At 66.9% G+C, this 19,797-nt stretch overlaps 1 protein-coding gene across 6 annotated transcripts in view; it reads right to left on the reverse strand.

The window, feature by feature from the left end:
• Nucleotides 1–1,124: 1,124 nt before the first annotated feature.
• Nucleotides 1,125–19,797, reverse strand: part of ADGRB1 (adhesion G protein-coupled receptor B1) — a 79,985-nt gene continuing 61,312 nt past the window's right edge. The window contains exons 22-31 of one of the 6 annotated variants that reach the window (XM_087864551.1): nt 19,450–19,501; nt 18,059–18,125; nt 15,805–15,890; nt 11,344–11,515; nt 8,312–8,407; nt 6,540–6,594; nt 3,709–4,376; nt 2,634–2,669; nt 2,404–2,508; nt 1,125–1,937 (exon numbers count right to left, since the gene is read on the reverse strand). In XM_087864551.1, the coding sequence (XP_087720677.1) occupies nt 1,737–1,937; nt 2,404–2,508; nt 2,634–2,669; nt 3,709–4,376; nt 6,540–6,594; nt 8,312–8,407; nt 11,344–11,515; nt 15,805–15,890; nt 18,059–18,125; nt 19,450–19,501 (1,538 nt within the window). In that variant the 3' untranslated portion in view covers nt 1,125–1,736. Of the gene's footprint in view, nt 1,938–2,403; nt 2,509–2,633; nt 2,670–3,708; nt 4,377–6,539; nt 6,595–8,311; nt 8,408–11,343; nt 11,516–15,804; nt 15,891–18,058; nt 18,126–19,431; nt 19,502–19,797 lie in introns of all 6 variants that reach the window. The other 5 variants (XM_087864550.1, XM_087864549.1, XM_087864548.1 and 2 more) reach the window with 5 other exon arrangements.

Raw genomic sequence — 19,797 nt, forward strand, 5'->3', positions numbered from 1 at the left:
GACCGTGGCTGAGAGGCGGGTTTCTGCGTGCCCGTTCCATCCCCTCCCGGCTGTCCACCTCCCCCAGGTGCTTGTGGTCACTCAGTCCCCAGCAGCCACGCCTGGTCACCAGTGGTCCCTCTCCAGCCTTAGTCACTTGTGGTCCTGACCCGAGGCGGTCAAGGCGAGTGGTGGGCCGGTCGCCAAGGGAACCGGCGTCAGGCAGCTCCCCCACTTTTCAGCAGGCTTGGCGTTGTGTTCATCTGGAACGCTGTGGTTGGGGGGCCGTAATCTCAGGGTGCTGGGGGGGCTTGCAAACAGCCCACCTGTGCACCCCCTCTTTGGGCCAGCGGCCTCTGCTGCCCGCGGTGGGAAGCGCAGCCTGGGGGAGGAGCCTGCCTCACCTCTCCTCCCAGCCTCAGCGCCGCCCCCCCCCCAGCCTCGCAGCGCCCAGCTGGGCTCTCTGCGCGGGCTCAGGCTGCCTCCTGCTGGAAACATAAAGGAGAGGCAGGCATTTCAGCTCGCGGGGATGGGCATCTCCAAGTTCAGGCTCAGAAACTGGGCAAGCTGTGGGCCTCGGGCCAAGGTGGGAGGGGGCAGAGGGCAGGGCTCTGGGCGTGTCCACATGTGTTCCTCGCGCCTGCCCCAGGGTCAAGATGGGGGTGTGTGGGACAGGGGTGAAGCAGAGGGCGGGAGTCCTGGAGGAGATCCTGGGCACACCAAGGCCAGCTGGAAGAAGGGGGGCCCTGACACCCAAGGCTCCCTCCCTCCCTCCACATCCTCTGCCTCAGTCCCCAAATGTTCCCCCAGCAACGGCTCCGGGCACAGGGAAGTCGCACACCAACAGTCCCCGTGGGTCTAAAAGGCTGGGGGCGGGGGAGAAAGGGAGCCCGGCATCCGAGGGTCCCCATCAGTTCCCTCAAAGCACCCCTGGGGGCCACACCACTGCGGGCCTGGGGGCCAAGGTCCACACATTATGGGCTCCTGATACCCAGGCAGGGTGCAGGGGTGGAGCCCCATTGCCCACCAGGCCTCCCCAGCCCTTTGGAACCAGGTGGAAAGACCAAGGCCGCTCAGCAGAAGCCACCCCAGCGGGCCGGAGCTGTGGCTTGGGCTGCGCAGAGGGAGGCCACACAGACGCAACATGGGTTTTTAATTCTTTTTATTGAAGAAAAGAAAAGGAGAGAAAAAATAGATTCCCCACCCCTGCTCTTCCCGGAGTGGGCTTCTAGTCCTGCCCCTGGGGTCGGCGCAGGTGAGAGAGAGGGCTGTGCTCTCCACCTGGGTCTGGGGAGGGGCCCCGGGCCCCCGGGCCCTGGAAAGGTGGGGGGGGGGCTGGCTGCTTCCCGAGGGGTAGGGGTGTCTAAAAAATGGTGCCAGGCCAGCTGGGCCAAGCAGGCTGGCCCTGTGCTGCGGCAGCTCAGGGAGGCATCCTGGGGGTGCCGGCCGCATCTGGCCCGGCCACTGTCCGCGGCGGCCCGCCCGCCTGCCCGCCGGCGCTGGGCTGGAGGAGGGCAGAGTCTGAGGCACCTTCCGGCCTCTGGAGCCCTGTGCCCACCCGGGCCGCCGGTGCCTCCTGTCCCTTCTGGCTCTGGTCCCAGCACTGCGGGCCTCCGCCTGGCCGCCGTCCGAGCGCCCTGAGGCCAGGACGCGGGCCCGGCCTGCAGCCCGAGAGCATGTCTGTACCCGTCCCGTGGCAGGAGCGGGCAGAGCAGCGTCCCTCCTCGTGGCCCGGTGCGTGGCCGCCGCCCACCTGCTCAGACCTCAGTCTGGAGATCGATGATGTCCTGACCCACCAGCGGGATCGTGGCGCCCGACTTCTCCCACTCCACGCTCCGCAGCTCCAGAGGGGACGGCGGCAGCGGCTCCAGTTCCTTCTTCACCCACGCGGGCGTCCCGTGGGCTTTCCGAAGGCTCTCCCAGGGCCGCTTGTTCGGCGTCTGCGGCTTTTCTGGCTGCTGGCCGGTGGGCGGTGGATGAACGGAGGGACCACGAGGGAGGCCACAGAGCAAAATCAGACGGGGAGCGGGGAAAGACAAGAGTCAGAACAGAGGGGAAGGGGCCTCAGAGCGGAGAGGTGGGGAATGGGGGAGACCCAGGAGCAGAGCACCTCCCGCTGTGGGGTCGGCACAAGGGGACGGCCTGCAGTGGGGGCAGCTGCCCGGCACCGCTCCCTCGGCCGTGGCCTTCCGTGGGAGGCAGCCAGTGTACCACCTCTCCCTCCAGACAGCCTCCCCCCTGCCCAGGAAGGCCCGTTGGCTTGCCCTGCCCTCCAGGGTCTAGCATGGGCCAGGTGAGGCCAGTCTCCGGGAAAGGTGGCAGGAAAGAACGAATGAATGAGGGGGGCGGAGAAGGGCTCTCCGGGAGCAGCCCCCCGCGCACCGCCACCCCACCCAGCGCCCCAAGGCCCCGCCCGCTCCAGACCTTGCTGTCCGAGCCCAGCGCGTCCTTGTCCTTCTCCGCGTGCTGCAGCTTCCGGCTCAGGTCCTGGAACATGTCCTGGTGCCGCTTCCGCGTGTGCATGATTTTCTGCGGGGCGGGAGGGGCGGCGGAGCCTGAGCCCGGAGGGGAGCTGCCCTGCCCCTCCCTGCCTGCTGGAGGGGCACAGAGCCCCTCCGGCCCGGCCATGTGGGGGAGGGGACGCCAGGACCCACCTCGAAGTCCAGCTCTGCGTACCGCGATTTCCGCCGCTGTGGGGAGAAGGGGTTTGTGCGCATTTGCAAGCGGTTCCCTAAAACCTCCCGGGCCACAGATCCAGGCCTCTCCTTGCCTGAGGATGGGGCGGACCAGGGAGCCCCTGGCCCCATGCCTTTGGGGTCTCGGCCAAGCCCTGGGGGACACGCCTCTGACAGCCCTGAAGCTGTGGTTCTCAGAGCCCAGGCCCCTTGCAGGCCACCGCGGCCTGAGACGGTGGGGGCCCAGCATGAGCGCTCAGCAGGAAGAGGGTGGACAGGAGGTGGGGGGCCCAGAGGGCAGGGACAGTCACAGGCAGCTCTGGTATTCCACCCTAGAGTGGGAGTGAACCTAGGAAGATCTTCATCACCTTCTGTCCCCGCTTAATGAGCCAGACAGTGCCCTGGGCCATCCCTGTAGGGCCGGTGCCAGCGCTGGGCCAGGGCATCGGGCTTAGCCTGCCCAGGACGTGCTCCTGGGGACAAGGGGAGTTGGATGCAGGCCAGCGGCACAGCTGGGGGGCCACGGAGGCAGGGAGCCAGGAAGGGGGAGCAGGGCCCCGGGGAGGGCGGGGCTCCCTGAGGGTGCTCGGCCATGCTCCCCCCACCCGGTCTCTGAGCCCCATGTTGCACAGGCTGGGTGGGCTGGGGGTCAAGTCTAGGCTTCAGGTTGGTCTAAGGAGGGACTTGCTGCCCTGACCCCAACCACGGAAGGGGCTGGATTCAAGCCAGCTCAAGTCCAGCTCCATGGGCCTCTCTGCAATGGGAGAGACCCCCGTTGTGGCACAGGCCAGAAGCTCCGGGTCACCAGGGCCCAGCAGGGCCAGGGGAAGCGTGGCTAGAGAACAGAAGGAGGACGGTGGGCTGGCTGTCCTAGGGCGTGCCCTGTTGCGAACCAGCTCCCCAGCACGTTCCCCTTCTTGTCGAGGGGCTCCTTCCAGCAGCGGGGAGGCGGGACGCCGGCCCCAGCATTCCCAGCCCGGACTTGCTAAGCCGCAGCCCAAACCAGCAGCGCCCACCGCACGCCCTGCCCCCGGGGCCCCTGGGCTGCCCTCACCTCCAACGAGCTCGCGGACAAGGTGGAGACATTCTCGTTCCTGGTCCCGGCCCCCGAGCTGGGCCCCGGGTGGGCCGCGGGCTCTCCGGGCTCCCCCAGGCTGGGGGGCGCTGGCTCCAGGGTGGGTGGTGGGGGTGGTGGGGGTGGGGGAGGTGGGGGCTGGGCCGGGGGGGCCTCCGGGGGCTGGCGGGTGGGGGGGCTGCGGGCAGGGAGGCCGGCGTCGGGGGCCATGTTGAGGTGGATGAGGCGGGTCTGGGGCATCTGGTCGATGTGGATGCTGTGCTTGGCCTCCTCCTGGGGCTTGGGCCGCAGCGTGGCTGTGGCCGTTGGCAGGATGACGTAGCTGGTGTCCAGGGCCTTCTCCTGGGCCCGGCTCAGCTCCGAGTCCAGCTTCTTGAAGATGTCCCCATCACCGGCGAAGGAGGATTTGGGTGCCCGGTCCTTCTTGAGGGTCAGCGAGTGGTTGGGGAAGTCGGGCAGGGGGCCGCCCGGGCAGCGGGGCGAGCCGTGCAGGTGCAGCTTGGACACGTTGGCTGGCAGGCTGTTGAAGTTGGTGGGGGGCGCCTTGGCGTGGGCGAGCTTCAGCTTCTCCTCCTCGGGCAGCGACGGCCGCTTGAGTGTGCCCGTGATCGTGGCTGTGCGGCAGGCCGCGATGTCCTTGTTCAGCACTGTGGGGACAGGCGAGGGGGTCAGGGCCGCCTCGGGGGTGCCCCGGCCAGGTCCTGCTCGGGCACGCCCCCTCCGACGGCCCTGAAGCTGTGGTCCCCGGTGCCCAGGTCCCTCGCGGGCCGCCCCTGCCCTGGTCAGCGGGGGTCCACTGTGTGGGGTCTGGTGCTGCGGCAGCTGGGTTTCCTTCGCCTTTTCTAACAAGGCTGGAACATGGGGTGCTTCTGTGTGCCCCCGTAGACAGGACAAATGACCACCACCCGCACACCGCTCTCCCCGGCAGCTGGGGGTCCTGTCGGCCCTGGAGCCAGCCCCTGCTCCTTGGAAGAGCGGGGACACAGCTCCTCACGGGGCGTTGGGGTGGGGCAGCCCGCTCCTGGGGAGCCGGGCCCCGTATGCCTCGCTGCCCCACTTCTGTTCGGCTGCAGGGGCATGGGACCACATGACCCCTGACCCAGACTCCTGCTGGCCCACCACCCGCCCCGCTCCTACCAGTCACTGCAGCCTCACTGGCCCATGGAGAGCACACAGCTGCCAGGCCGAGCTGCCCACCCGCGCCCCACTCAGGGCCCGTCCTCGGAAGCCTGCGGTGACCGCAGGGCCCTCTCCTTGCTGGCCAGGTGGACAGGCATCCTGCCACACCCTTGCCCAGCCCTCGAACACCCGCAGCTGCCCCATGAGCACACACCCTCCCAGCGAACGGCCACTCGCCATCCCCTCGGAAGCTCCGGGCCCCCTCTCATCTCCAGCCTCTAGACGCCGACCTCCTCTGGGCACCCCAGTGGGGGACCTGCCATTTTACCGCCAAACCTGCGCCCTTCCAGGGTCCCTCCTGAGTGAGCGCTAAGCCCCACAGACGCAGGGTGCACCCCACCCCGCACAAACCCAGCTGCAGGTCTCCCGCCTACTCAGCCCCACATCTGACTCCTCTAGGCCCCCACACCCCCAGCTCGTGTGCCCCCTCACCCCCACCCCCAGCCACTAACTGCTTGAGAGGCCGCAGGCCCCACTGGGCCAGCTTACTGATGAGGAACAAATCGGAAGCTCAGAGAAGCCAGGACCACCCGAATGGGGCTGGGCCCCAGCCTCTGAAGGCCCTTGAGTTTTGGGGTCACCTCTCAAGAAGGCTGCCTAGACTACGTAAGACCAAGACGGGAGGTGGAAGACCATTCTGTCCAATTCCCCAGTCAGCCCAACCAGAGGCCACCTCCTCCAGAAAGCCCTCCTGGGTCCACCTGGCAGCAGCTGACACTGCCAACTTGGGGCTGTCCCAGCACCTGCCCCCACGGTTGTCTCTAGAGAAGATGCTTCCCAAATATCGGACAGACGCAAGGCAGGGTGGCCAGCTGGCTTTCCACAGCTCTGGAAGATCCTGCCTGTCACTGCCTCAGAGGCCTGGCTCACAGAACAATGGCCCTTGAGGGGCTCCCTTTCTTTGGGCAATTGAGTTCCTTTTTCCACCTGCTTCCGGGAAGCTCAGCCTTAGCCCAGAGCTTGGTGGTAGCTCCTTCTCCCTGCTCTCCCCCCGCTGCCACTGCCGTCTCCCGTTCCGAAAGCGTGACCCACCCTCCTCGGTGGCTGGACTGGGGATGAAGACATGAAGACAACACAGAGCGCGGGCCCTGAGGGAGGGCAGGCAGGGGTGGGTGGCGAGGTGGGCGACAGGGTGGAGGCGGGCAGCTCCCGTCTCACACAGCTCGTCCAGCCTCACTGCCCCAACGAAGAGCGTGGAAAGCAAAGAACAGAAGTGTGGGTGTGGCTGCTGAGGCAGGGGGCATGGCGGGGAGAGGACAGGGCCAGGCCCAGCGCACGGGGCCCAGGGTCTGCCCCAGGGCTGAGAGCTCCGCCCGCACAGCACGGGCCTCACCCCTGCTGAGCCTGAGCTCCAGCACAGTTTTCCCCAGACCCTGGCCGCAGCCTCAGGGCTGCGGGCGGGGAGGCAGGAAGTGGCTGGTGCGGGCCCAGGCTGGGGGCGGGGGCGCAGGCCCGGTGCAGACCAGGCCTTCCGGGCAGCATCCCCACCATCTGGGAGGATCTGATCCAACCTCACCGTGTGGGCTGTGGCAGGCAGAGGTGGGATGAGGACAGACGAATGAACAGACAGACACACAGAGAAAAGAAAAAGAAGAAAGTGGACCCAGGCGAGGACCACCTGTCGCTCTCACCTGGCAGGCGCTCACCTGATCTACAGGCCAGATCCACGTCCTTCTCGAAGTCAGTCTGCAAGACAGAGGCGGGGTGGGGTGAGGGCCTGCCAGCCAGCAAGCGGGGCTGGGCTGCTGCCCGCACCGCGCTGCCTCTGGGCTGGCGGGACACAGTGAGCGGTGCTGTACCTCGAAGGGGCGTGTGCGTGCACATGTGCGTGCACGCCGCTGAGTGCTAACGGGGTCTACGAGCTCAAGGGTGCCCGTGTGCTCATGTGTTCCAGCAGACCCTGCTGGGGGGCCCCGCCCCTGCACACTCTTGCTCCTGCGTGCACGCGCGTGTGTGCGTGTGTGTACGTGCGTGCCTGGCAGTTCCTGCCCAGGCGTCTGTGGCTCCGCAGGGAAGTGGGAGTCTGGTCCCACCACAGTGCACTCACGCTCTTGCGCCTGGCTCAGTCTCCCCCAACCGCCGGCCCCCTGGGACTCGAGTACGAGAACCCCTCACTCTGTCCCTCACATCCCCCGATGGGGCAGGGGGCACAAAGGGTCTCGCACCAGAGCCCCCTGCTGCCCAGGCCGCCCCCTGCTGGTGTGCAGGGTGTGGGGGGCTTGCCCCATGGCACCTGTAGTCCTCACCACAGCCCTGGGGACGAGGAAACGGAGGACGGCCAGCCAGGCAGAGCGGGGTTCGGACACGGATATCCGTGCCAGGGTGAGACCAGCCATCCCTTGAGCAGCCACCGAGGCCCCTGCTAAAGCGCCGGCCCCACCGCAGCCTTGGAGCTGGGGCAGGCAAGAGGGGGCCACGCAGCCCCGCGCAGAGACCCCCCCAGTGGGCGGGGCAAGCCAGCGAGGCCGCTGCCAGCGGGGGCGTGGCTTTCTCCAGGGGCTGTGGCGCTGGGTCCTCATCTCAAACCTGGAGGTTCCCTCTCCGCAAATGCAGAGGCTGGCTTGTGAGAAGGTCAGAGGTCAGGCCAGGAGCAGTGCCTGGGGGTCTGGGACCCCTGCCCTCGCCCCTGAGGATCCAAGAAGCCTCCTCAGGTCTGACGGCCGGCATCTGCGGAGCCCTGCCTGTGACGCTCACGACCTCATGGAGGAGGCTGGGCACCCCAGGACTGAGTGAGCACCTCCTGCCTGCCAGGCTCACCGCGCCGGGGGCACCCAGCGGAGCAGGCAGCAGCACCCAGCAACAGCGCGGGGGATTCAGCCAGGGCGCCGCCAGGACCTGAATAGGAGGCCTGATGGCAGGAATGGGGGCGGGGGATCAGGGAGGGCTCCCTGGAGGGGGCATCTTAGCAGACACCTGTGAGGCCGGCAGCAGGGTGGGAGGGGCTTGTCGCACCTCAGGCTGAACAGCGTGATGCCAGAGTGCCCAAGGGGACCTGGCTGGGGACAAGGCCAGGGCGGGGTGGAAGGTGCATGGACAGGCCAGGGCTGGTCCCCCGATGGAGACCAAGTGAGCCCAGTCCCATCCTGGCCAGGCTGGAGGGCAATGAGGGGGTGTGGGAAGTGCAGAGAAGGGGGAGGGCAGCAGCTGAGGCGACGGCCCCCAGAGGCTGGCATCTGGGCAAGAGCACTGTGGCAGTGGGGGTGGGGTGCGTTGATGCCAGCCCCAGCCAGACTCTCACCATCTGGGTCCTGCCCGCCCCCAGACCGGGGATGTCACCTTGGTGAGCCTCAGTGTCCCCAGCCTCAAGCTGGGCTCGGAGCTCTTCCCAAGGGCTGCTGGAGCCCAGAGCAGCTCTAAGTGGCGTGAGGCTGCACCGTGGGGGGCACCAAGCTCTGAGCCCTACCATGAGCTGGGCATGGCCGTTCTGGAAGGAGCCCCCCGAGTCCCCGTTGCCCTCCTCCTGGCGGTCCACCACGCGACACTTCACGGCGTCCTGGACCTGGGGAGAGAGAGCAGAGCGGTCCCCAGCAGCCCTGGACTGCATCCTCGCAGGGTGGCGGGAAGGCAAGGGCAAGCAGCACAGAGGGGCATCTCTGCGAGGGCGGCCTCTGTGCGGGGCCTCGCCCCCCTTCCCTCTCGGAGATTCTCTCTGTGCCCTTCATGGGTGTGAAAATTCCAAAGTCGAGGAGCTCCGGACCCCCTGCGAGCATGCTGCAGCCCTCCTGGCTGGATGTGTCCGTACAGACCCCCGTCAGGCTGCAGAAGGCACCGGAGTCCGCACCATCCGGGCCAGCCGGGGGCCCCGCCCTCGCTCCCCTGGAGACCCGCCCCCTGAGCGTCCACAGGGCCTTGGGGGGGACAGCATGTCTGTGGGGCACATCCATCGATGGAGGTCTCCCACAGACTCTTCAGGAAGGGGTGATGGTGGCTCCGCGTCCGGGGCCACCCAAGTAGCCAGCACAAAGCTCATCCACGGAGGACGGACAGAGCTGGCCGCGTGAGCAAGGAGCAAAGGCTGGCACCTTCTCCGCACTGCCTGCTCTGGGCCCTGAGCACAGCAGTGAGCGGTGCCCACCCTCAAGGAGCGGACGCCTCAAGGCCACGACAGGCAAAGGGAATAACGGAAGGCACAGGGGTGGTGAAAGCATGGAGGGCTTCCTGGAGGAGGCATCCTGAGTGGGGGGGGCTCTGGGAGGAGGGTGCGCCGGGGTTCCTGGCTCCAAGACCCAGACACTGCACAGACCTGGGGACCTGTCCCCCTTCCCTGCAGCCACACAGCTACTCAGAGGCGGTGCTGGAGTCCTGCTGGCCTCAGGGCCGGGGACAGCAATCAAGCCTTCGGGCCGCCTGTGCAGGTGCGCCTTCCTCCCATCCTTGCACTCACGCCCGCCTAGCAAACATCTCGAAGCGCCTACTGCTGCCCAGTGGAGGCAGGCCACGGTCCAGGAGATGGCAGATGGGAAACCACTTTCTCCACTGGCATGAACACCAAATGGTCTCCCCAAGTGCCTCATAGCCTCCTCCTCCAGGAAGGCCACCTGGCCAGCCTCACCCCCTCGGTTCCCTCCCCAGGAGACTCAGATGACCACCTTACTCGTCTACCTGCCAAATGTTCCACACCCATCGCACTGGCTGGAGCTGCCTGGCATCGCCCCTGTCTGCCCCCTGCTGGCCTGTCTTCCTCAGCACAGCCCCCTGGAGCCCTCCCTGCAGAGACCAGAGGATGGGGGCCCTTTCCCAACCTTCCCCTGGCCGCAGGGTCCCTGTAGCACAGACCCCACCTGTGGGACCCCAGGAGGTCACAGAGGCTGATGGGGAAGTCCAGCCTTCCTGGGAAACCATGTCTCCGGGGCACCTGACTCTCCTCGGGGGTGGGCCCACGCTCCGGGTATTCCCGCTTCTGCCTCCGGGTCCGAATTCCTACAAAGCTCCCTCCTGGTCTCTGCATGCCCCTTCTTGGTAGCCTGCTGTTCTCGTTTCCCAGAAGCCAGCAGCCAGCAGCCGAGGGTCATGAGCGGGGCCTTACAGCCGGGCAGGAGTGTGACATCCGGCCACAGCCCACCGAAGCGAGGAGGCCTGTGCTGGCCCGTGTGTGGAAGACGAGCAGTAGGCGGCCCGCAGCGAGAACCGCGGATGCGAGTAAACACGGCCAGGACCAGAAACCTGCAGGTGCGGGGCTGGGGAGCGGGGGCGGTCTCTCTCTCTGGGGACGCCAGCTCGGGTCTGTGTCTGGGGCCCGCGGCTGCTCAGCTCTGTAACTTTTCAGGCACAGGCTCTCCGGGTGCTCAGGATTTCAGAGAGAATGCTCATGACCCACCAGGACATTTCCACGCAGTGGGAGGAGGGGCTGTGGGCTGGAATTTGTCAATGGGGCCGTCCCAACACCAGAAACGTGGGCTTCTTGTCCTCCCATCTTTCGGCGCTCACCTGTCCGCCAGCTGGGGGCCTCAGGCGACGCGGTGCCCAAGCGCCAGCACATAGGCTCACGCATCCCCGTCTCAGCATGCTTTCAGCTGTGCCGGGCGCCCCCAGTCCAGGGCCCCACGGGGGACGGTGGGGCCGCAGGTGGGGGAGGCCGGGTGGGGGCAGCACTGCCAGCCCAGGAGGGGTCCATGCTGCTACCGAAACGGACCGCCAGTCGTCCGCTACAGACCTTCCCTGGGCGTCCCGAGGGCCCGGGAGTCCCACTTCTAGAAGCGCTCTGGCTTGGGCTGTGAAGCAGTTGCTGCTGGGCCACCCCCACTGCCGGCTGCGGACCGAGCTTCCTCGGCTGGGCTGAGCTCATGACCCCTTGTTCTTCTCTCCCCAAAAGCCCAGGGTTTGCGGCAAAACGCTTCTTTTCATCCTTTTGAATCTAAGTGCTTTAAAATCACTTTGTTATCTTTCTAGGAGGTTCCGAGGGGAAGGGGAGGTCATTCCACGTGTCTGTCCACCCATTCGTGCCCCTTCAGCTTCCGAGGCCACCTGGCCTCATCCAGCCTCGCGATGGCACCTCGTGCATCCACGCCAAGAGCACTGTTACCCACATTTCGAGCCTCCTGAGATCAGAGCAGGTCCCCTAACTGTTGCTCCTGGGCAGCTGGCACGGGTGGGTGACTGCCCTCTCTTGCTCCCTCCGAGACAGACCCAGAGCGCTCCAGGACAGGAGTCTCAGTGGTGCTAAAAGCCACCTACGTCTCCAGTGGCTTTGGGTCCCAAACACCCCAGGGGAGAGAGCCGCCCTCCCAGTCCGAGCCAGCATGGGGCGCGTGGGGGGCGTTCTTGGGAGGAAGCGCTTTCACTAAGGAGCCACCGCTCTGGCAGCCCCGCCTTGCAGAAGTGAGGGGCCTGGAAGCTGCGCCCCCACCTCCCGCCCGGTCCCAGGATCTGCCCGCAGGGCCGCTGCAGGTGTCGGCCGCGCAGAGGGCCTGGCAGGGGCGTGCCCGCGAGGCCCACCTCTCTGCGTAGAATGCAGTGCACCATCACTATGACGAAGCCCTCCAGTGAGTCAAAGACGGCGAACAGGATCTGGAAGAGGGCGGAGCGGCGGTCGGTGACGGCGAGCACGGCCGACATCCAGGTCAGTGCCAGCAGCGGCAGCACGACGCAGGAGCTCCACAGCGAGGCCCTGTGGACAGTGCAGCGGGCGGCTGTGTCAGCACTGCCCCGGGCGCCCTCCCCACCCTCCCCGCCCGGGGGCGCCCCCCTCCCCCGCTGGGCTTCACCTCCTCTCCCGCCTCTCCCCTCTGGGCCCACCAGCCTCGTGGCCCCTCCTAGGGAGCAGAGTTCTGCCCCAACCCGCCCAGCGGCCTGAGGGCTCCTGGCAGAGGAGACTGGAGATTCCGAGGGTGGTCCCCGGGGGCTGGGCAGCAGGGAGGGAGGGACCTCTCTGGGAGACCCAGGTTCCTAACTGTCCAGGAGGGCACAGGTGAGGAGGCACACTGGAGGCAGGAGCTGGGGGCCACCTGCTGGTTCCAGCTCCCAGGGCCCTCAGGTCCCCCTGCCAGGGGTCCGGGGTCCCAACCATAAGGCGGCCATGGAGGGAGGTGTTTGGCCAGGCCTCTGAGCTCTGGACAGAGACGGGAAGAGAAAGAGAGAGAACCAGAGAGCTGCTCCAAGAGGAGAGAGATGACAGACAAACATGGCAGGGGGAGGGGGGAGGCAGAGACAAGAACAGAGACCCACAGGCACTTCATCCTCTTGGCAGGCCTTGCTCTGCTGGTCCCCAGGGGAGGGGCTGCCCAGAGGCACTGCCCTCTGCCCCCGGCACCTTCTGTGCCACCACGGGCTATGCCGTGGCCGCTCTGAGCCTGCCTCTTCCGGACAGTGCCGTCACTGTGCCATGTCCTCAAGGTGTGGTGAGGGCAGACAGTGCCAGCGCGACGGCTGGTGTGCAGTGGGGTGTCTGGGAAATGTACCTGACCCCGCCCTCACCACCATGATGACCTCCAGCGCTCTGCCCCCATGGGCAGGTGACTGCCATGCAGGGGCTCCAAGGAGCCGCTGGGGCCACTGTCCTCGCCGCGGTCGGGGCTGAGGTCAGGACCACCTGCTCCCCTCCTTACAGGACATCCTTGTCAAAAGGATGAGGCAGGAGCAGGTGGGGCAGGAGAAGTGGGGAGTGGGCGGGGGGAGGGGCACAAGGAACATCAGGCAGGGGCCAGGGCCACCGGGAAGGAGCTGGGGGCATGGAGCTGGTGGGAGAGAGGATGGAAGGACCTGAAGTCCGGCCTGGAGAAGGACCCCCAAACCAGCAGGACCTTGGTCAGGGGACGGGGGCAGAAGCTCTCCCCAGAGCTGTGCCCTCTGCTTCTGCACCCTTTGTGCCCTGTCTGGGCGCCGGTGCAGAAGACAGGCCCGCCTCCATACCCCCTCCCCCCGCTCCAGAACCCAGGTCCCCAGCCTCGCCCCAGCCCCATTTCTTCTTCAGGACGGCTCCAGCCGGAGCCGGGAGGTGCTTTGAAGCCCCCACACCTCTTCTCTTCTGGCCGCTGCACGAGCTTCCGAACCAAACGTCACAGACCCTCCTCACCTCCTTCCAGGGCGGAGGCCCCAGCAGGGGTACTGGCACCCAGGCTTGCCTCCCCCCGCACCTGCTGGATGCCCGGAGAAGGGGGCCCTCCATGACTACGCGCACTGCCCTCCCCGACCCCAAACCTCTGTGTCTCCCCATGGAGGGTGGGGCTCCCTCGTCTGTCTCCTCCCTTCCGGAAACAGACCTTCTCTGGCCGCGTTCTGAGCAGGAGGAGGGCGGGGCACAGCTCTCCCAGGGAAGTCTCGTCCTGCTCTGAGTCATCCTCCCCCGGGCCTGGGGCCTGACGTCTGCGGCCTGAGGCGGGGAGCAGACAGCTGGGGCTTGGAGACCCGTGAATTACTCCAATTCCCGCAGCCCAGCCTCTGCAGGGTTCTGCGGAGGGCAGAGGGCCACGTGGAGGAGTGGGTGCCAGCTGGGGGGTGATGGGTGGGGAGCAGGGGAGCTGGCGGGGAGGCCAGGGGGCAGTGGGACCACCCGGCCCTTTGGAAAGTCCAATGCCCCTGTGGTGGGGTGGGGGAGGGGCGGGAGCAGGGACCCAGGTGGGCGGGGCCCCTGCCTCCAACCTGCCACTTGACCTCTCAGGGACTGTCCCCCAAGGCTCTCGTGACAGGCCTATCAGGGCACAGCCTGGCGTGTGAAGCAAACAGCGCGTACTCCCAGAGCCTTGTCCCCGCCCGGCCCTCCCAACACAGCTTTCCGCTTCAGCGGACCCGTCCCATCCTGATCCCGCGGCCGCCATGGTGCACGACTGTCCACACACCCACGCAGGCTCACACATGTACACACTCGCACGCACACGCTCACACATACACACTCACACAGAGCGCACCCCAGCCCCCAGCACGACCGCAGGCCAATGACCAACCAGCCGAGCGCGTTCTCACGCTGAACCGGCCCCATCCCCTCCGGCCGCACTGGCCCTTGGGTCCACCTTGTCCCAAGGCCCCTGGATGGGGACGAGTCTGGCGAAGGGCTGGCTAGGGGAGGACCCCTAGAGCGGACGGCAGAGGTGACAGGACAGGAAAAGCTTAAAACAGAGTGTAACTCAGAGGAGAGTGGAGCCCGGCGGGCGCGCCGGCAGCGAGAGGCACTAACGTGGCATTACTGGCGGCTGGAGAGAGGGTTCCACACTAGGCACGTTTGAGGGCTCACCCGAGGGGGCCCCGGGGCAGCTGACCGGAAGTGAAATTCAAAGTCTGAGACAAGAGCCGACACTGTTCTCGCAAGGACGGGGGCAGAGTGCTCACTGACTGCAGCGATCCCACCCGCGCCTCCCTAGGCTAGTCCTGGGTGGGGGACCCGGGGTGGGGGGGCTCCCAGGGGAAGCAGGGAGCCTCAGGGAGATGGTGGTGGTCCGGGTCTGGCACCCGTGCGTGCCCGCGCAGAGCAGAGGGGGAGCCGATCTGCCCATGTTTGCACGAAGAAGCAGAAATATCAGGGGGAGGCCACGGCCACTTCCCTCTGGTCTCTGTGAATCTGTCCTGACCACGCACCGGCCCAGCCAGGGGGCGAGGGCTCCGCCTGCCAGTGCGCTGGGGTTTGGGGAGCTAGCTGGGCAGCGCCCTGCCACGGGCCCTGCGTGTGTGCGTGTGTGTGCCAGTAAGAGCTCAGCGGCGAGCAGGGTGCCTCCTGTCCGTGTGGGGAGCAGGGCTCTGCACGGCCCCGCGGGCATAGCCGGAAGCGCTTCCGAGCCAGGGCACCCGCTGCACACCCAGGACGGGCCCGAGGAGGCATCCAGCCACACGGACACGCTGGGCTCCAGCGCCTGCCTGACTGGCTCAAAGCCACACCACCAGCCGCTCACCCCGCCTCAACCTCGGTCCACTGGGCTGTACAAATGGGAACGGAACACAAGAGCCGACCTCGGGGGTTATTGTGGGAAGCAAACCAGACAGTGCCGCGCCGAGCGGGAGCTGCGTGTGAACTGCTCCAGCGCTCCGACCCCGTGCGCGGCCCGGGGCCTCCCAGGAACACGTGTGGGCGGGCGGGGGCCGTCAAGCCCCACTGCCAGGGACGCCACCCAGGGAGTGGGGCACCCAGGCCCACAGACGGCGAGGCCCGCCTGTCCAGATCGCACGCATCCCCCAAAGCCGCGCAGCAGGCTTCTGAGCACGAGTAGAAGCCATCAGGGACCCAAGGGGATGGTGTCCTGAAGCGAGGGTAAGCAGGAGGCGCAGGAAGAGGAGGGAGACAGACACAGAGACAGACATCGAGGACGGGCACAGAGGGCAGTGGAGCGGGGCGGGACCCCCATGCAGACACCAGCCAGGGCAGAGGGACGAACAGAGCAACAGGCAGAGGTGAGGTGGGGAGGGCTCAGAGGGCTGGGGCAGGACGGAGAGAGGGGTCTGTCTCAGCCCGATGTGGCCCCCGTCCGTGGCCTCATGGCTCCCATTCTCTGGGGGGCTGGAGGAGCAGCACTGTCCCAAGCCCACTTGGCCTTCCCTGCTGGGCACCGCCCAGCTGCTCGGGACCGTGTGCCCTCTGGCCACGCACTGCCCTCTCGGCTCAGCCTCCCCACGCGGGAGGAACACCCTATTTGCCCCGTGTGCTCTCCTCCTGTTGCTCAAGGCACCATAAGGGTGGGCAGGTGTATCCTTGTTCGGGGTCACCCGACCCCAGGGTAGGGAAGGGGGAGGCCAGGGGCTCCCTCCCACCGCCCCAGTGGTCCCTGCGGGGGCAGGGCCTCTGAAAACAACCAGCTTCATGGTTTCTGAGGACCTGCCAGAGGCCAGACAGAGACACTGAGGCACAGAGGAAGGCCAGGACTGGCCGTGAGCCTCCAGACTCCCGTGCCTCAGTTTCTGCGCCTGCTTGGGGCCTGGTGGGGACGAGCGGGCTGAGTTTTCAGTTCAATGCAGGTGAGGTGGGCCCCGTCCTACCCTGCCCGCTCCTTCAGCTTCTTGTCGGTGATGCCGTCCTTGGACACCAGCTTGTTGAACACCAGGATCCCGATGACCATGTTCACCTGTCAGGCAGAGGGAGTGGGTGTGGGGGCGGGGCACGGCCGTGGGGGCGGGGCACGGGGCGGGCACTCGGCGCTCCACACCAGGGCTCCCACCCGCAGCAGCACCCGGTCTGCGGCACCGCTCCCCAGGCCAGCAGGTGGGGCTTCCAGGACAGCCACCGGCATAGGCTCGCCAGCCCCCCAGCACCGTCTCCCGGGCCTGGCCGGCTCCCCCCAGAGCCCTGGCTCTCAGGTGGGGTTCTCCTGCCACAGGACCCCACCCAGGGCAAGGTGCTCCAGGTCAAGCCCCCCATGTGACCCTCCCGTGGGACCTGCTCCACGAGGAGCTGGAAGCCCTGCCCGGCGGGGCTGTACACGAAAAGGGGCCAGCATGACCCAGTGGGGGCGCCGAGGGTGATGTGAGGGGCTCTCTCTACAGGCTGGACCCCCCAGGGTGGCCTGCACTGAATAGCCCAGAGGCCCATCTGCCATCCCCACCATGGTCAGCAGCAGTTCGTGGAGCTGGGCTGACATCTGTCCAGAGGTCAGAGGTCAGCCTGGCCCCAGCACACTCCCCTGCTCCGACCACAGAAGAGACCTCAGATGATCTAGCTGCCATCCACCCTTAGGCGTGCCCTGTGGCCGCCCCCCCACCTCTCAGCACCCCTGCTCCTTATATCCCTCCCATGACAGGGAGCTCACCCCTCACTAGGGCCCCCCTTAAGGGCCGTCTCGGGGGCATCCTGGCTCTACCTGGGGGCACACTGCTCTTGCGCTCTCTGCCACAGCATCTTTCCTGACCCCTTCCTGCCGGGCACCTGTCCCCTAACAAGTGCTCCTTGGCGTTCGCGGCCCGCAAGCCGCTACCTGCGGCAAACAGCAGCTGTCCCCAGGGGCTGGCCCTGGAGTGGCCCTGGAGACCTCGGGGCTTCCCCTCTCCGGCCTTCCTCCTGGGTGGGGAGGCTCCCGGCTCATTCCTTTGCCCCCTTCCCCCCGAGTGCCCTCCCCTGGGCTCCCACTGTGCAGAGGCTGCCTGAGGTCCAAGGCCTGGCCCCAGGCCCCCCGGATAAGAGGCAGGAGGAGGCCGCCTCCCTGCGGCCCCACGGCTCTGAGCGCCCCTGACTCCGCACACGACAGTGGTCAGGCCCTGCCTTTCATCCCCGTGCGAACGGAAAGTTCCCAGACGCGGGCACCAGTGCCGGAGGGCCTGACTGGGGTGGAGGCGTCTTTCCTGGGTGACCTCATTTTCTGACAAGGCCAGGGCCAGAAGGGGACAGGACACCAGCCGTCACCGCCCTGCCCGCAGCAGGCGCTGTACGGTCTTTACCTGCGTGTCCCCATGTTACTGAGGGGGCCCTGGGCTGGGGGCCACAGCAGATCGGCCCCAGCCCTGCCCTCCAGACACCCTGGGAGGGGACGTGGGGGCTGGGGTCTCCTGCTTCCATCATCTGAGCCTCCCCTGCTCCTGGGTCGCCTCTTTAAAATGGCGAGCTGGCCTGCTCTCTGAAGGGCCACATTGACATGCAGGGCACGGAGGCCTCTCCCTTCGAGGAATAAAGGAGCCAGGACCCTCGGGCTAGGCCCGCTGCCCACCGGGGGCCGTCCAGCCTCCCCATGCCTGTGCCTGTGCCGGGGGGCCCCCACCACATGGCGGTGCGTGACCCTGCGTGAGGGGCAGAGGGCTGGACAGGGACGGGCTCAGGCTGGGCAGGTACAGGCCCCCAGCCGTGCCCGGCTCCCCCTGCCCAGCCTGAACTCCGGGACAGGAACCCTGTGTGCCCCATGGCACTGTTTCGCATCCCACCCTGAAGGCGTTTGGGAATTCGTGGTGAGAGAGAACAGGCAGCCGCTTCCTTCTCCAGAGCGTGATGGCCGGTAGCAGCAAGGGTCCCGCCCCAGCCCCCCAGCCTCAGGCTCTGCTAGCAGGCATGCCCTGCTGCCCTCGTCAGCCACCTGTCCACTCGAGCCCCTCCCCCGGCCACTCACCCCGTGAACCCACATGGATCTCCTGGCAGGTCCTCACAGAAATAGAAGGCCCCCACTGTGGCCCAGTCTCTGCACCCTGTACCCTGAGGGCAGGTCAGGGGGGCCAGGAACACCATCCACCCCTCATTGACCATGGTCACCCTGAAGGGGCAATGGGTACAGCCCAAGGCCCCAGCCTGGGCCAGCGGGGAGGGGGTCAGTACCAGCACGACAGCGGCGGCCGGTCCCACGAAGGCGTACAACAGTCCCCCCTCCAGGGAGAGCCAGCAGCTGGGGAGGGAGACAGGCTGGTCAGCGGCCAGGCGTGACGCCCCCACCCCCCCGGGAAGGCAGGTGAGACGCTGGGGAGCAGAAGGAGCTCAACACCAGCAGGCCCTCCCACGCACGGCACACCGCAGCTCGCTCTGGCCTCTGAGCCCTCGGGAGCGCCCCCCGCGCGGCCCCGTGGACCCCGGTTTATAGAGGGGGAAGCAAGCACAGGGCAGACATGAGGGTGTCCTGACCGCCCCAAGCTGGCTCCCCAACTCTCCTCCTGCACCCTCCCCCATCTCATGCACAGACCCTTCTGGACACGATGCCAAAATTCTAGGTTGGGTCCCTGGTCTGGCCCTCCACCTGTCCACTCAACCCAGGCCCCACGGCCCGGTCACCCAGGCCTCTGCTCACACGTCTGACCGACCCCTCCACACGCCACATGTGCTCACTGGCTCCGCACTTCCCCAAATCTCCTGGACCCTACGCATGGCGGCCTGCGGGAGCCCCGGACCCAGTGAAGACACTGCAGTCTTCACGTGCTGTTTCCCCTGCCCCGAGCCTTCCACCGCATGCCATCGGACGAACTCCTCTTCAGCCTTCAGAATCCCTGGCGTTCCCCTGATCCACCCCTGACCCTCTCAGCTCTGCGGCAGTGCCCACAGTTACCTCCTGGCACTCTCCCTCCTGTGGGTTCCAGTAACTGGACCGTCATTCATGTCCACTGGCCCTGCTGCCCAAGTGGGGCACTGCTCCAGGGCCCAGCCATGGCCTGTCCCCCTGGGGCTCCACGGTGAGCCAAGCCCGCACCGGCCCCTTCTCCTGCCTCTGGCTCCTCTCCCCCTACCCTGGGAAGTCACACTGGTTTTAGGGTGACCCCAAGCTTCCTGGCTTGGCATTCAAGGCCCCTGGACCTGCCTGGCCCAGCTGACCCTTCAGAGCCTCACCGACTTCATCTGTGAAATAGGCCCCTCACCACCTGCCTTGCCCTCCTTGGGGCCACACAGCCCCCTTGTCACCATAGTCATGCAGGGTGGACACAGCGGTGCAGAGGGGAAACCGAGGCTAACAGACCTGTCCAAGGATACCTAAGGAGGAGGGGAAAAGCTCTAGCAGCCCTGAGCCCCCATTTCCTCCATCCTGCGGCCCACTGCCAGGGAGGAGCCGGGGAGGGAGAGAGCCTCCAGCCCCGGGGCCCCCAGCTCTCCCAGCCTTGGCTCTCCTCTGCGAGGCGGGCACCAGGCAGCTGTCACCTTCTAGAGAAGTGGGAGGGGCTGGGGGAGCCGAGCGGCCTCCACCCCATCCCCGCCCTGCCCCGACTCACTAGTTCATGGTGCTGTACCCTTTGGCCTTGGTGAATCCCACAGAAATGGCTACGACCAGCGCGGGGAGCCCTGTGGAAGGACCAGAAACAAAGGCAGCGAGTCCCCCCACCATCCAAGCCCCTGTCCGCCCTCTGCCTCCTTCCAGCCCTGAGGATGGGGCGAGGTGGGAGCGAACCCTGAACAGGGTCCCCCGAGCACGGGAGAGAGGGGCAGGGGCTGGATGAGGGTGGGGGCCTACAGGACTGCAGGCATGGCGGCCAGGTCAGCAAACGAGACACGGGACGCCGCGTCACGCTTGAATTTCAGATACAAAAGAACTCATTTTTATTGTAAGTGTGTCCCAAACATTGAAGAGGATATCCTTA

Source organism: Ursus americanus, chromosome 9 (genome assembly GCF_024610735.1).
Source record: "Ursus americanus isolate L20-20 chromosome 9, mUrsAme1.1.p, whole genome shotgun sequence".
In the NCBI taxonomy this organism is placed as follows: Eukaryota; Metazoa; Chordata; class Mammalia; order Carnivora; family Ursidae; genus Ursus; species Ursus americanus.